This window comes from Sinohyriopsis cumingii, chromosome 1, assembly GCF_028554795.1.
Source record: "Sinohyriopsis cumingii isolate HCF-2022 chromosome 1, ASM2855479v2, whole genome shotgun sequence".
Classification (NCBI taxonomy): Eukaryota; Metazoa; Mollusca; class Bivalvia; order Unionida; family Unionidae; genus Sinohyriopsis; species Sinohyriopsis cumingii.
This window is the reverse complement of record NC_142961.1, coordinates 84,276,875-84,293,379: the sequence shown is the minus strand read 5'-3', so window position 1 is coordinate 84,293,379 and position 16,505 is coordinate 84,276,875. Positions and strand designations below refer to the sequence as shown.

At 35.2% G+C, this 16,505-nt stretch overlaps 2 protein-coding genes across 4 annotated transcripts in view; one reads left to right on the top strand and one right to left on the bottom strand.

Annotated features, from left to right (window-relative positions):
- The window catches only part of LOC149807259 (E3 ubiquitin-protein ligase RNF144A-like), a 38,558-nt gene extending 32,315 nt beyond the window's left edge, over window positions 1–6,243 (bottom strand). The window contains exon 1 of one of the 3 annotated variants that reach the window (XM_089964147.1): window positions 5,971–6,243. The gene's annotated coding sequence lies outside the window, so the exon portion shown is untranslated. The remainder of the gene's footprint in view (window positions 1–5,970) is intronic. The other 2 variants (XM_089964137.1, XM_089964143.1) reach the window with 2 other exon arrangements.
- A 123-nt stretch (window positions 6,244–6,366) lies between these two features.
- The window catches only part of LOC149807258 (protein DEK-like), a 46,177-nt gene continuing 36,038 nt past the window's right edge, over window positions 6,367–16,505 (top strand). Inside the window, exon 1 of the mRNA XM_089964123.1 lies at window positions 6,367–6,514. Within this exon, the coding sequence (XP_089820249.1) occupies window positions 6,476–6,514 (39 nt within the window). The 5' untranslated portion in view covers window positions 6,367–6,475. The remainder of the gene's footprint in view (window positions 6,515–16,505) is intronic.

Sequence of the window (16,505 nt, the reverse complement as noted above, 5' to 3'; positions counted from 1 at the left end):
TAATCCATTCTCAACTGATGAGGAGAGGAGTGGTGGCTTCCTCCTTTTCCTTTCAAAACTAAGCCAGAGGAGGGGATGGGAAGAAACTATGACCTTCTCAATCCACTTACCAATGTGGCCATAGGAATCTTAAACTATGGTGCCATGGGAGAAAAGTGAGACATTCCAGACTCATTGCCAGGTGATGCGAGTCTCAAAGTTCCATAGGAATTAATGGGGGACTTAGAGAAGGGTTGGTGGTGGAACCAATCCCTTTCCATTGCCAAGTTATTTGCCTGGCAACTGGTAATAGATGGCCAGCAATCAGAGCCTGATGCTTAAATGGTTGACTGGTGAGGGATGACTAGTAACCAGTATTTGTCACCTGTTCAGTGCCTGGTGCTTAGACCCAGTGTGTGGTGACCAGTATTTGTTATTGTGCCTAGTATCTGGTGCCTCGACTCTGTGTCCAATCATAGTTTAATAACTGGTCCAGTAACGGATAACTTACTCAAGAAGTCCCCTTACAGAAAACTCAACTCATCTGATAATCTAGATCCATTGACTTTGGGTGCAGTTTTAAACAAGTCATATGAAGATGACCATGATCTCCTCTGAAAGGTGGGACTCACTGATGGCAAATTTATTTTAACTGGGAAGTGCCACTAATCCCTCCTCTGACTGGAAAGCTTTACCAGAAAGGTGTGGTATTTTGGCTTGGTGTTCAGTTTGCAGCTGGACTGAACTTATAAACAAATAAATACAGTATTGGAGATCCCAAAACACAGGTAATTCTTTTCTTTTTCTGTTTCTAGGATTATATATTTCCACTCATGGATATTGACCTAAAGCAGAAATAAAAATGTATTATCTTAGTTTTCATTACATGTAAAAATAAAATATAAAAAAAACTTTTATTTGAGTTAACCTCTTTTTCACATCAACTGCTCTGGTGGCCTAGTTGTTAGAGCATCCATCTCGGATGTGGGAGGTCACAGGTTCAATCCCCAGCAGAGTCAAAACAAAGACTTACAAAATGGTACTAACAACTACTTTGCTTGGTGCTCAGCATTAAGAGTTAGCATTAGGACTGGTCGGCCTGGTGTCAGGATAATGTAACTGGATGGGACATCTTACTACGTATCTGTGGCATCATGCCCCAGTGCTAGACATTGTTATAAACTGCTATACTGCAGACATCATAGCAATATGACTAAAAAATTGTTAAAGCTACATTAAAAATCCAAACACAAACACATACACTCTTTCTGACATCAAAAAGACATAGAAAGTAGAATTACTTCTAAGAGGAAGAATAAAATCACATTAATAACTAAGCTTTTGTACATACAACTTTAAATATGAAAATCAACCTCTTTTCTCTGTGGAGATGAAATAGGGCCTTATTTACAAGAAAAGTTCACATTGTTTTAAACTTGAACAAGACAGATAAAAATCACCTCATATCATATCTAAAGAATTGAATTTGCCTCGAGTTTGTTCTTGAGTACAAATATTATTTCCTGCTGTGCTGTCATTTATATCATTGTAATTTACATAATGTGGTAATATATGGTATTAACATTCTGTTGCTACAAATAGTCTGACAGTTACAGGTCACATAATGTCAGCTCCAGGCTCTCACTCAGTTGTAACCCTATATGCCTTATGATAACATTAGCGTGAGAAACTAGTGTGTGTGGGTATTCTTTGTTAGGAGTCAGTTGAACCTAGTCATTAAAGTAGTTAGACCAAACCATGTTTTGTGTTATTTAGCAAAACATAACATTGTGTCAGAAATGGGATCAGAAAAATGTAATACGTAAAGATCATGAACCAACAAAATGGGTCTGACTCAGTTCATTAGTAGTTGTTGAAAAACCCAAGCTGGGAAAACTACAAATTTGTCTAGATCCGGGAAACTTGAATCAAGCTATCAAATGAGAGCATTATTAACTTCCTAATATTGAAGATATAACCACAAGGATGGCTGGAGCTAAGGTTTTCTCCAAACTAGATGCCAATCATGGTTACTGGCAAATAGCCCTGGAAGAGGAAAGCTAGCTATTGACAACATTTAACACCCCGTTTGGTAGATATTGCTAACTGATAATGCCTTTTGGTATTAAATCTGCTCAAGGAGTGTTCTAGAAACGTATGTCACAGTATTTTGAGGACCTGCCTGGGGTGGAGACTGAAATAGATGACATAATTGTTTGGGAAACTTCAAAGGAAGATCATGATAGAAAACTGAAAACTGTTTTAAAGAGATTCCAGGAAATAAATCTGACACTGAATTTGGAAAAATGCCAATCTGGACTAACAAAAGTATGCTACGTGGGACACATGATGACATCATCAGGTATTAAACCTGACCCAGAAAAGGTAATAGCAATCACAGAAATGCCCGCTCCGATGGACAAGAAAGGAATTGAAAAATTACTGGGTACAGTCAACTACCTAGCGAAATTTATCCCAAATATGTTTACAGTGACAGAGCCAATCAAAGCACTTTTGAAAAGTGAAACTGAGTTTGTTTGGGAAACTGCACAGAAACATACATTTGAAGAGATCAAACAGTTTCTAAGCAAAGAACCTGTGTTGAAATACTTTGATGTTAAGAAGCCTGTCATTGTTAGTTGTGATGCATCAAAATCAGGACTTGGAGCAGTGTTGATGCAGTCAGGCAAAAACCCATAACATTTGTATCAAGGTCTTTGACAGATGCAGAAACAAGGTACATGTATGCACAGATCGAGAAAGAACTGCTTGCTGTGTTATTTGGTCTTGAAAGATTCAATCAATATACTTATGGTTATCAAGTACAAGTTAAATCGGATCATAAACCTCTGGAATTAATCCTCAAGAAACCTCCATCTGCTGCACCTTCTAGACTTCAGAGAATGCTTTTAAGACTGCAGACTGTTCTGACTTAATGTATTATCCAGGAAAAGAGTTCATTGTAGCAGATACATTGTCGAGAGCATACAGACAGAACACATCTGAGATGAACATGGATAGTGAAATTGAGTGCTATCTGCACATGATCATGTCAAATATACAGATTGCAGATACACAGCTAGAAGCAATAAAGAATGGAACTAAACGTGATAATAAAATGACCAAATTACGAGAAATGATTCAAAAGGGATGGCCAAATGATAAACATCTCGTACCTTTTGAAATCAGAAATTTCTGAAACTGCAGAGATGAACTTTCAGAAATAGATGGATTAGGTCTAAAAGGAGAGAAGATTGTAATACCAGATGCTCTTCAGAAAGAAATGCTAAAAGAGTTGCACAAAAGTCATATGGGCATTGAGAAGACAAAGCAAAGAGCAAGAAACATTATGTATTGGCCTAGCATGAATGCACAAATTGCATACACAGTATCAAATTGTTGTACTTGCCAGGAATACAGAAAGTCAACTAAAAAAGAACCATTGTTGTCTACACAACCTACTGCACCATGGAAAATGGTTGGAACAGATTTACTGACATGGAAACATTTACAACTATGTCTTGATAGTAGACTATTGCTCCAGATATTTTGAAATTGCCAAGTGAGAAAATATATGAGCAAGCACACACAAAGTCAGTTTTTGCAAGACATGGAAAACCACGAGAAGTAAGGAGTGCTAATGGACCACAGTTCTCCTCAAAAGAATATAGACAGTTTGCAAAAAACCTGTTGATTCAAACACACTATGTCAAGTCCCAAGTATCCACAGTCTAATGGTTTAGCAGAAAGAACCATTCAAACTGTCAAAGGAATTCTCAATTAGGCAAAGAGAGAGGTAAAAGATCCATATTTATTGATATTGGAGTATTGAAATACACCAATTGATGATATAGGATCTCCGGCACAAATACTGATAAGTGGAAAACTTCAATTGACTTTACCTACTACCAACATACAGCTACATCTGCAAGTTATAAAAGAGAGAAACCAAAATGGAAACTGGGTGAAAAGAAAAATCAGCAAAAGAAACAGTATGACAGAACAGCTAAAGAGCTTCCAAATCTGACTTCTGGAGACAAAGTTAGAATCAGAAGACAAGATCTTTGGGAACCAGCTGTAATCAGAAAAAGTAGCACTCCAAGGTCGTATGATGTGAAAAGCCAGGATGGTGCTATATACAGGAGAAACCGAAGACATCTATTACAAACAAAAGAGACATTACCAGAGATATATTATACATACGAAGATACTAACCAGGAAGTCACTGAAGTGAATGAGAATAAGCCATTAGTCATCAATAAGCCAAACCAGACGAGAGATTCGAACAAGGAGTGGACATCTAATAAAAAAGCCTGCAAGATTCAGAGATTTTGTTACATGGACTCGACAATTTTTCTCAATTAAAAAAATTGTTTTGTGAATATTAGAAACTGGAAGTGTTTAAGAACATAATAATACATCTGTTATATCACATCAGTTTATATGCAGTGATAACAACTGGACTGAAGAACAAAATATTAGGACTATAGATTTAAGTGACAATGCCAATATATCACCATGTCATGTTTTCATGAGTGTAAGAATGGTTGTGAATGTCATAGGGCTAGAACTTAATTTTAACTACAATTAGTAAAACTTTTACAACTCACCAGAAACTCTTGAAATATATATATATATATATATATATATATATATATATATATATATATATATATATATATATATATATATATATATATATTTGTTTGCAAAATAGAACTTTGTCAAGTAATATGTGTACAAATATATTAAAAAGAAAAGGAGAAATGAATATGTGAATTTAAAAGAAAAGCACAAAACTCATTTTTAGGGGAAGTTGTGGTAATATACAATATTAACATTCTGTTGCTACAAATGGTCTGACAGTTACAGGTCACCTAAGGTCAACTCCAGGCTCTCTCTGAGTTGTAACCCTAGATGCCTTATGATAACAGTAGCATGAGAAACTAGTGTGTGGGGGTATTCTCCATTTGGAGTCAGCTGAACCTAGCCAATAAAGCAGTTAGACCAAACAATATTTTGTGTTATTTAGCAAAACATAACATATAACACATTAGATCACAATTAGTAACCCTAGATGCCTTATGATAACAGTAGCATGAGAAACTAGTGTGTGTGGGTATTCTCCATTTGGAGTCAGCTGAACCTAGCCAATAAAGCAGTTAGACCAAACCATGTTTTGTGTTATTTAGCAAAACATAACATATAACACATTAGATCACAATTATTATCTTGTATAATCAAAATAACTTGTATTTTTATACATCTTATACAAACACCTGGTTGGACAATAACACCCAATTTGCATGAAATTTTGTAGTTGTTTGTAATAAGAAGATGAAGTAAAAAGACTGACTTCTCATGGATCTAGCCACTACCCTGTCACATATGGGTTCTCTTCCATCAACTGCCTGATTTAACCATGCTGAATGTCATCCATTCCATTAACTTCATGTGTGTGTGTTTGTATGTGTGTGTGCATTAGTAAATGCTTCATTTTAGTACCAAGAATATATCAAACAATGCTATTTAAATTTTATGTGCACATTTGTAACTGATCTTTCTTTCTATGTTGCGTCTTTCGATTACAGTACCTCAGTTACCTTTTGCTGCCCATCTTTTTATTTTTTTCATATACTTCAGGTGATATAAATCAAAAACATTGAACTGAATTGGCTTAATCTGTTCTCACTTTTTTTTCTTCTTCTCATTACAGTATATAGTTTATCTACATTTATATCAGTGCATAAGAATGCAAAGAACAATAACACACTCTGTTCCATTTGCTGCATTGTTACTTATACCATAAAATTTTGCTAACCAAACCTACTCATGATATTCCACTGTATCAGTATTAGTATTTGCATTATTTTGTTTATATGTGATTGTGTAGCTGTAAATAAATGACAGCCTATATGGCTGGATTAATGAACGGAAATATTATTGTGTAACTTCAGATAAATGACAGTCCATATGACTGTATTGATGAACCTTTATATGTTGTTATTAGGAACCCGTAAATAAATGACAGACTATACTGACTCGATGTATACCAGCCTTTCACATGGATCGTAATTCAGTGGCATATTTTCCTAAAAAAAAAAAAATAATGTAGTCTTAATCAGTTCTGTTGCTCTTTTTCAGTAAAATCCGTAGCTGCACTTAAGTCAGACCGAACTGTATTAAATGAGTTATTGTTCAAAATGAAATGGCTGTTGTTGACGATTTATGCCATAGTGAGTAGGCAGATTGATTGGTTTTCAGAAAGAATATAACTTTAGCCAAAAAATTATCATAGAGCTTGACATAACTAAAAAGTACCAGCCTACAAATTTATCATTTGAATAAAGGAAAATCTTAGAATTATTCCGAAACAAATGCAATCACTGCCTAGTTTAGAAGAGCACCTGTTTTAAATTTTATAACGCTAGATTTGATTGGACAAATTTCACACACGGTTCTTTTACCGCCATTTAGAAGTCTGTCCTCAAATACCATGACTGACTCCGAGGATTCTAAACCAGAGATTGAGAAGGTAGATGTTATATTTTTTTCTGCAATAGCTGCAGAGTATCTTAGCATTTCCCTTCTCTTTGAATATCAAACCGTTCATTCATTAAAGGTTCTCGTAGAATAGCGTATTTTAACTGCTCCCTAATTTCGTTACTATCCCTGTAAAGAGCATACGCATTTTAAAAATGTGGTTGCATTACCAATAGTGTGATTCTCAAGTAACTAAACATATAAAAGTTTAGCTCTTGAGATCCTTTTGCATTTAAATTCCAAATAATATTATGTAGTTCAGTGCGGGAAGATGGTCTGAAACTTAATCGTTATGCGTTCTCATTATTACATGTGCATTTAGGGACAATATGGGGTCGTCAAACTGGTAGGGTTGATATTAGTTATTATTAAACTAATATGAATGTAAGTACATTGCTTACTTCTCAACGAAACGATGAAATGGTAATGACAACTTTCAATTGCATTGTCTTTCTTTATGGACAGAGTTATTGCCCTTATGCATCTTATAAATTTACTTGTGCAGTTTGGTATGACTTTTGTTTAAAAAATATTAAAGAGCTTTTGAATAATGTATAATATTTAAAACTCTTTAAGATGATAGATTTAATAGCTCACAGAAGAGCCATTTTTGATGTTCGTGAATAACAGTTTGATTGTTTTTAAACCCTGGTACATGGAAGTGTTCTGTTACCCACAATGGCATTATTCGGATTTATGTATCTGTTCTTTTCACGTGTCATCACAAAACGTGTGCATATTTATCTATTTTGATTCCCTTGCTATGCAAATTGGTATGTAAAGACACTTCCTCTGACATAATTATGAGGTACATCTTATTATGTGAGTAAAAGTGTCCTAATATGTAATATTCTGTTGTGCATGTCAACTGCATGAGGCTGAAATCATGACTTTTCAGCTTTTTTGTCCTCAAATAAACCATTGAAATTTCAACTATCTTTGTCAGGGATGGTGCTGGCATTAAAAAAAGTATAAAAAAATTGCCAACTGCAATCTTTAATCAATATTCAAAATATGTTGCCATTGTCATAATACAGTATTATCGATTTATCTTGTCATCCTCTGGGTCAAGGTAATGTTGTCGACATAAGCGGATGTTGGGGGGGGGGGCTGAAAATAAGTTGAAATTTCAGATACAAGTGAGATTTTTAAGAAATGCCTGTTGTCAGTGGCTAGGATTTCAGCAGAGAAAAAAAAGGAAAATTGTTATTAAATAAAGAGAACTTGTCAGAAATGCACTTGTATATTGACAACTTTCATTTAATAAAAAAAAAAATCCATAAATTTGGGTATTCTATCAGATGTTAGAATATTCATGTATCAGTGAAATCCGTTAAAAAATACAACTAAAACATATATATAAAAAATATACTCCTTGTTTGAGCATTATCCCATTGTTGGCAAACATGTTTCCCAAAACAATTCACTCTTATTATTATCTAGTTTCATGTAGCTGTATAGTTGTTTATATGCTACATGTACTTAAATTGATCTCAATTTTGGTCAGCCAGACACAACTACAGTGTGACCCACCTATAGCGTGCTCCGTTATAACACGAATTTGTATATGGTGTAGCTCCTGAAATTTCATATACATGTATTTTGCTTGTACACAAAAAAATTCTTTCTTAAAAGTATGAAAATAAAGCATAAAAACTTTATCATTTTGGGGAAGAGATTGCGTATAATAATACAAGATGATCGTGGCATGGCTCCTGAAATTTTTTATGTATTTTTCTCATACACGAAAAAGCAGTTTTTTCTTCTTAAAATTATGAAAAAATAATGCATACAAAGTTTATTCTGGGATCGCGTAGGTCTTCGCCAATGTCGCAAACTTGTATTGTTTTTTTTTATTGGCGACGTTGTTGGCTGTTTAAACTTTAACATACAACCATTGGCCCCATGAAAGGAAGCCGCAAACTGGATATAAAATGCACTGAAATTTATCTATTGTTACATAAACAAATTCTTTGTCCATATTGACAAACCATTTAAACAGTGCATTGTTATATTATAATACGCTTATCATGACATGTAGCATGAGTACCGTATGTTGTGAAATATCCGCTTTTTGTTGTTGACATTTCTGGTAACGGAGATCAACTGGACGAGGTATTATCTCGTAATCTATCTTTCGTCGGATTTTTGGCCACTCACTAGTAATTAATATATTTGCATTTGTGTGTGGATGGTTAGTAAAATTCCTCTTCTTTTCACTCAGAATTAAATCCTTCAGAACACTCACATTTTCCATAATAATTCCTGTCATCAAACCAGAACACCAGCGTCTCTATTGTCTGTTGACCCTTTGTTAATTTTCAGACGCATGTGTGGAAGGCAGCATCATGCTGCTACCACAAATGTAAAAAACAAAACAAAAAACACTACATCTTACTTGTTGGTTTATTCAATAGGAAGGGAGGGACACTACCTAGAATAGTCCAAACGACGGCTAATTCCGTTTTAAAAATGTACTGAGATAAAATAATTTGCTGAAATTTCAAAGGAAACAGATTACCTTTGAAGCACCAATTGTTATGAAAACATACTCAGCAAATGGGGAGAAAAAATCAGTCTCAATCATGCAATACAATTATTTTATGTTGCTGCCGCAATAAGAAATGGGCATTTGTTTGGTTCTCCAAAGCTCTCCTTATGCGGTGACTTCAATAACTCAGGCACCCTTCATCAATGAAAGCCGACTACAATCTTTCAATAAAAACAAAGAACTTTTCATCAAAGGAAGTCAGTACCAAACTTAAATAAAAGTGATGGAATCTGACGGCCTTGTAACCCCAGAGACGCATATACAAGCTGCTAATAATGATCTCTCTGTCCCAGCTGGCTCATACATACGTTTCCGGCCAAGGATTGGGAAACCCCAGATACGCATATACACATTTCATATTAAAGCTTTGTATTAGATGAAATTACAAACATCCGTTCTTTTATAATATTTAGCCAATGAAAATAGTCCTTACATAAAATGATGAGCATATTCTATTAGTAGTTTTTCAGCACATAAGCGGGAAATTCTATTGAAAACGAGGTCAATGGTGACAGTAAAACAAAATGTCAACATTCATGTATTCCGGCGACGATTCTGATGTAAGTTTACAAGGATTTGAAAGTGATGATACTGATTTTAACAAGATTCAAGATTAAGGATTGGACATTAGTATAAGTCCCGTTTCGACACCTGATATTTCAGATTTCTCTGAATCCGAGGATGAAACGCGAGACAATCAAATCTGGTCGGAGCGCGTGAGACTGGTAATGTGGACGACTTTACAACAGTTTCAGGGCCAGCATTTATTTTAGAAGAAAATACAAGGGAGATAGATTTCTTCAGGCAGTATCATAAAAAATTACCATATCTGCAGTAAAATAGTGGACACATTGGTGTGCAAAATAGTGGTGAGAAAAGTAATCTAATATACATTATAAACACAGATATATTGAGGTATATTTTGTTATTATAAATATGTGAATATAAACATTGATTCCTCTGGATTATATGTACTTGTTGGTGGAAATGAGTGGCACAAAACATTGGTAAGTGTTTAACATTTTATTTTTCATTAAATTACGTAGTTTGCGTGGGACAAAATTGATACAGAAAATGTAGACAGCATGTAAATAACTCAAGAAGTTCTCACTCAGACAGCTGTTATGATGCTCTGGGGTTCAGCCTACAAACAGCTGCTAGAAGGCAGGCTGCTTATCAGGATTAGTAGCCAGGGCAGCAAGTACTTGCAGAAGGTAAAGAGTTAATTACTATAAGAAGAAAGATTTCTTGCATGAGAGAACAGATTTAGCCTTCTGTCAGAATATGTGCACTGCATGTCGCCAATACAAGTACCATCTCAAAAGGAGAAAGGCTGTCATTGGGAAAGAAAGAAATGATTGCACATTGAGGCAAAAAAGTCAGTGGTGACATAACGGAAGCTAAAGAAATCTTTGCCAAAGCCGCAAAAAGAGCTCAACTGGCATATCAACTGCTTGTGTCCATTGGAGAAAAAGACAAGTGAATGTATGGGATTATTTGTATATAGCTGATGTGCATGGATGTTTATTTTACAGATTTGTTATGAACAGAGAGAAGTATAATATATTTACTGCAAAAATTGAGAAAATATTGCGACTTAATTACGATGTGAACACTGACATTTACATTTACATAACTTAAATCTTTACCTCATATAGCAAAGTTACCCAGTACAGTGCATTATAAATAGATCACCTGTTAACTGTTAAGCAGTGAAGTGTATGTTACGTTTAACAGCAATTTTAACCATTTTACATTTTTGGTACACATCTATTATGTATGGAAAAATTTAAGAGTAAAGTCCGATCGTTATAGCTGTGTAATTATTTTTCACGGAAGAATTTTGTATGTGCTTTAAAATTTTGAGAGATGACGTTCACCGTCAAGTCATTGAAGCCACGTGACCAACCGTAGCTGCCATGTCTCATACTTGAAATTTACAAGTTCTTTGCGTCTACATCACTAAGTCATCTGAATTTGATAATTTATAAAAGCTAATTGCTGCCTGCATCAATATCAGCGCCTTTACCTAAGTTATTGAAGCTTTCATAGTTGTGATTCTATTTGTGAAAACTTTGTAAGTAATGAATGACATCTGCGACCTCCATTTTGGAGAGTGGAGATTACGACCCAGTTACTTTAAATAGCAGATTTCGACCAGAGCATAAACAGTGACCATGTGATCTGAAGTAATTGTTATTCGCAGAAGCGAATGTAGTATCTAATAGGTGGTTTTCCCCGAAAGTGGCGCTATGAAAACCTGCTTAAAATGGCAGATGTTTACAGCAGGCATCAGAAGGTACTTTCACGCGAATGGAGTAGAGGCGTCAGAAGGAGCTTGCATGAGGTAAAGGGTTAAGCACCAATAGTATAATATTCTACGGTCCTCCTTGGTATCTCACAAACTTGCATCAGATCAACTCTGCATTATATGCTATCTGCCGTTTCAGTCTCTAACCCTCTACCTTTATCTGCTACTAAGAGAAACCTTTGTATGATAAATAGAACCAAACTAATGCATGACATCCAAGCAAACCTAACAACTTGCTTACCTCCTACAGCAGAACAACTTGATAACTGTCTGCGTTCATTGCTCGACAAACATGCACCAGCTACCAAGTGCAGAGCATCAATTCAAAAGTATTCTCCATCTTATAGCAATGTTAGGGACCAGCTTCGCACTGCTAAAAGAGACCGCTGTAAAGCTGAGAGGCTTTGGCTTTGTATCAGACTCACTATTCATAAGCTACGAAGAATGTCACAAATATAGTCCATGCAGTGAAATCAGCCCACTACACTACTAAGATCATGGAAAGTTCCAACTGCAAAGAGCTCTTCGAGATTACTAATAAGCTAATGTCAAGGAACATATCTACACCATTTCCAACTACCTTCTCTCCAGTCGACCTTCCGGACATGTTTGCAAATTTCTTCTGTGACAAAGTACAAACCATTAGAGATAAGCTTGACACCACAATTTCAATTAACTCGTCATCACCATACTGTTGGGATACAGAATTTGAGCTGCAACCATAATCAGCATTTGAACCTGTCTCTATGGATTTCTTATGTACAATCCTGATGAAGAGTGCACCAAAGTCATGTGAACTTAATCCAAATCCAACATCACTGCTGCTTGAGTGCTTAGATCCAGTATTGCCTTCACTAAGTGATGTTATTAATACCTCTCTCTCATCAGGAGAATTCTCATCATGTTTTAAAGCTGCCATAGTAAAGCCTCTTCTGAAGAAACCAACACTAGACCATAATGATTTAAAGAACTACCGCCCAGTTTCTAATCTCCCATTCATATCAAAAATCTTAGAAAAGGTTGTTCTATCCCAGCTTGTATCTCATCTGAATTCAAACAGTCTTTTTTAGCAATGTACAATCTGCATATTGCCCTTGCCACAGTATTGAAACTACTCTTCTAAAAGTAGTTAATGACATTCTCTCTGCTTTGGATAGCATGTATTTGGCATTCATGATACAGCCTTACTGTGGTTCAAGTCCTACTTGGTCAGCAGGACACAAATTGTTTCTGCAAATGGAAAATACACTTCAGCCCAGTTGATCTATATTGTGGTGTTCCACACATATAGGTCTAGCAAATGCCTCAGCTTTGTATCCTTTTCTCTTCATAGAATGTCATCCAGGATTGATCTATAGTGATAAATATAGGCTTGATCATTTTTAATATGGTGTTTGCACAGGTTTACTATGGGAGCTGAATTAGTACCATGAGTCCTGTATTGACCTTATTTTGTTTAAAAACTACATTTGTTATGCATATAACTTGGACACCAAATCCCAATCAAGATGGCATATAATCAATAAATATCCAAATAAATTAAAATAAAACATTACATGTAATGTTAGAGAATCTGTAATGTCGTTTATAAAAATGTAAATAGAAGTAAAATAAATGGATGGAGAGAAAATATGTATTTGTCAAGGGGTTCTGCATATACAGTAACATGAGATAACAGATAAGTTTTGTGTTAGCAAAAACAGTAGTCCAGAAGATGTAGTCAAAAGAAGTATAGTAGTAGCTGCATGTGGACAGCTTTTATTGCAGTAAGTACAAGTACAAAAGCCATTACTAAATCCTAAGTTAAATGCAGCTCTTTTAATGAAAAACACTTATAATGGTCTTTTAGTCAGAAATTATGGCGACCATGTAAGCATCATTTTTAAAGATTCAACCAAGCCTTCATAAATGAAAGAACGTCCCTTATTCAGAAACACCAATTCTAACATTAAAATTACTACAAACAATGGTTTTATTTTACTGTTACCTTTGACTCAATCAAAACTTCTGCTACCTGAACAAAATTGGTGCTCCTGTGATCTTAATAACATTTGGTCTTGCAGATAATAACTTTGGAACTCCACACATGAACAAGGTGCAAGTGCTTGTAGTCAAATGGCAATATCAGCGCATGTTTTAATGATGTAAGTTTCATGTGCTGCAGTTGTGATGTGTAGGGAACTATTTGAGCGCCACAATAAAAGGTCACCATGTGGGCCGATGGATTCTGCATATAATGTTGCGGAGACCAAATTCAGTACCTTGAACTTATAACTCTTAGTTTCAAATTATGAACCTTTATTATGGGCTGTATCTATGTAATAAAAAGGTTTTACCATGTTTTATTGTTTGTGTCTATTCTTCTGGATGTCTTTGTTGTAACTATACAAGCCAGTAAATACGATATGGTTGGGTGGACACGAGTTGTATGCGTGACTAACATATCCGTGTCTTAAAGTTGGCAAAATTTTAACGGTATGTTTTTCTGGCCTAATAGGTTCATAATGATGTATTTTGTTGTGCTTAACTTTGATAAAATTACAGCTGCTTCAAGGAAGGTGATCATGTAGCAAATGGCACTAAAAATTAGCCCAAATATTCTAATTATTTTGCTCTCATCAATGGATGCAAAACTTATGATAGCTGAATCTGCATCCTGGAGGTATTTTGATTATTACTGCATTTATATATCTACATCTGGCTGCTCTGAGATTAACCTTTGTCATAATTTTTCACTCTAAAGTCAGTAGCAGAGGTACCCATGATCAGGGCCAAGACTTATTGTTCAAGTTAAAAAGCCAATCGTTACATATAATTTCATATTTCTAAAAGCAATTCAGGAATATTTTGTCCAGACATTCAACCCCAAGTCTTGTTCCATTAGGCACAGGTTTCATTTTAATACACTGAGAATGAAACATCTTGGAACATTTCTTGCTTTCATTAAGGGTCATCCTCTGTCCATGATCTCTACCACAAAATATTTGACCGTGCAAACTGAAATTGTTTTGTCAGCTGTCCTTTTTTAACAATATATACTGTCAAACCTGGTTATCTTGATTACATCTGGGTGTTAAAAAAATTCGAGATAACCGAGTCCCAAGATATCCGAGTTCATAACAGTGTTTCCCTTTACCCTAATTTGCGTTTCAGACACCACGAAATTTTTAATTTGACCCCCAGTTTTGACACCAAGGTGATTTTTGACTCTCAGCCTTGCACCCCTAGGGGATAGACTGTTCATAAAAGAAAAACTGGTATCATAATTTTAAAGATATCCTTGACCATTATTCCTGTCTCTTTCTCTTAGGTTTACTGGAACTTTGTTGACAAAAAGGTCATAGTTTTAAGATTAATAATTAATATATTACAATAAAAACTGTTATGAGCGACCTCTGCTATGAGAGACCACCTGTCATTTCTGACTACAATCATAATGCATGGACCAATTTTATTATATAAATGCTGTTATGAGCAACCACCTGCTGAACAGGATCAGCAACCGTGAAGTCTTGGCAAAATATACTTTTACATGCCATATGTACTTTAATTGGCCTAGATTTTGGGCGGCCTTAGTGCCCCAGACAATAAACATAAATTTCTTTAATGAGGCTACCTAGGGAAAGAGGCTACTCATAGGGAAGTGAACACCTTTCTTCAAGTTTTTATTTTTTCTATTAGTTAAGCATAAGTAAAACTTATACTATTTTAAAACAGGAATTCCAGAATAGAGTAATTCATATGGAAAATGCAACACTCATGGAATTGATTGCTTCAGTCTTGAATGGCAGATTAGAATGGGATTGTGGTCTCCATTGGCATTGCCTCAGAAAAAATTTCTATAGTCTGGACTTTATCTCCCTGTTTGTTTGTACCCCACTACTGATCTCAATAACAGTAATTAATGTGATAAAAAGTGCATAGAACTTAGTCAATTCATTCGTTGATTTACAACATGTGACCTGAGTGGCCCCAATACTGGCATTCTCTTGTATTTCATGCTTAATGGACTTTCCATACTAACATTGCTCCATGTTGCGTATACTATGAGCAAGTTGATTTCCTCAGACAACATGGTATCGTAGTTCATCCTATTCGGTAACTGCTAGATAATTCTGTAAATCATTATAATGTTGAGAATTTAGAGCTACATCCTTTGCACACATATACATAGAAATTGGACTGCTTGTGAAAGGCAAATTTGTAATTGTCATTCTTTTTCTTTGCTTGATTCAGCATTGTAAATATTGGAAACAGACGACATAGTAGTTTCCTTTTGCGTGCATACACATTGAAAATGAACTTGTCCAGGAACTGGAAATGGATCTCGCATCGCTGTTGTTTATATTTAAAACTTCTGTTAAGCACAAAACACGCAGACAATGGCCTTGTTAGGGCCTCACGGGTCACAGTCAGGTTAGAAATTATAAATCAGTGAATGAATTGAGCAAGTTCTGTGCATGTCTGATCAAATTTATATTTTTCATTATTAATCGGCAGGGGGTACAAACAAATAGGAAGGTATAGTCAGAGTACAGACTATAATTATGCACACGGTGGGTTCTTATGTTGCTTCAGACCAAAACCTATGGCTGACATGAAAAGGGTTATCAGCAGAGGTCAAGATAAATGACAAAAAAATTACAATAACAAAGAAGCCTTTTTTCAGGACCAAACCAAAACAATCAACATAAATGGGTTCTAAAGATAACTGAGGTCAAGATAAGTTGGCTTGACTGTATATTTTATGTGATTTTCTTTTTTTTTTTTTTTGTTTCCCTGTTTGACCATTGAGGGTGGGTGGGTGATAGCATCATTAATGAGAAACAGACAGGGACAGTCAGCCCACTGAAAATCTATTTTTTGGCCCTAAGCCTGACCATACAAACCAGGTTGGAGCACAAGCATTTAAATTATCATTGTAGTAAGAAAATATCATAATAACATAGAATAAATACCCTCTACCCTCATATAATATGAACAGTTTGATAACTTATTCTACAAGGGTGGGGGTGCATAATAAAAATTCTTTTTTTTCAATGCTATTCAAAATATTGTTAACCCTTTACCTAATAGAGTGTATGGCTTTATAGGCAGTTGATATTCATATACCAAAGTCAC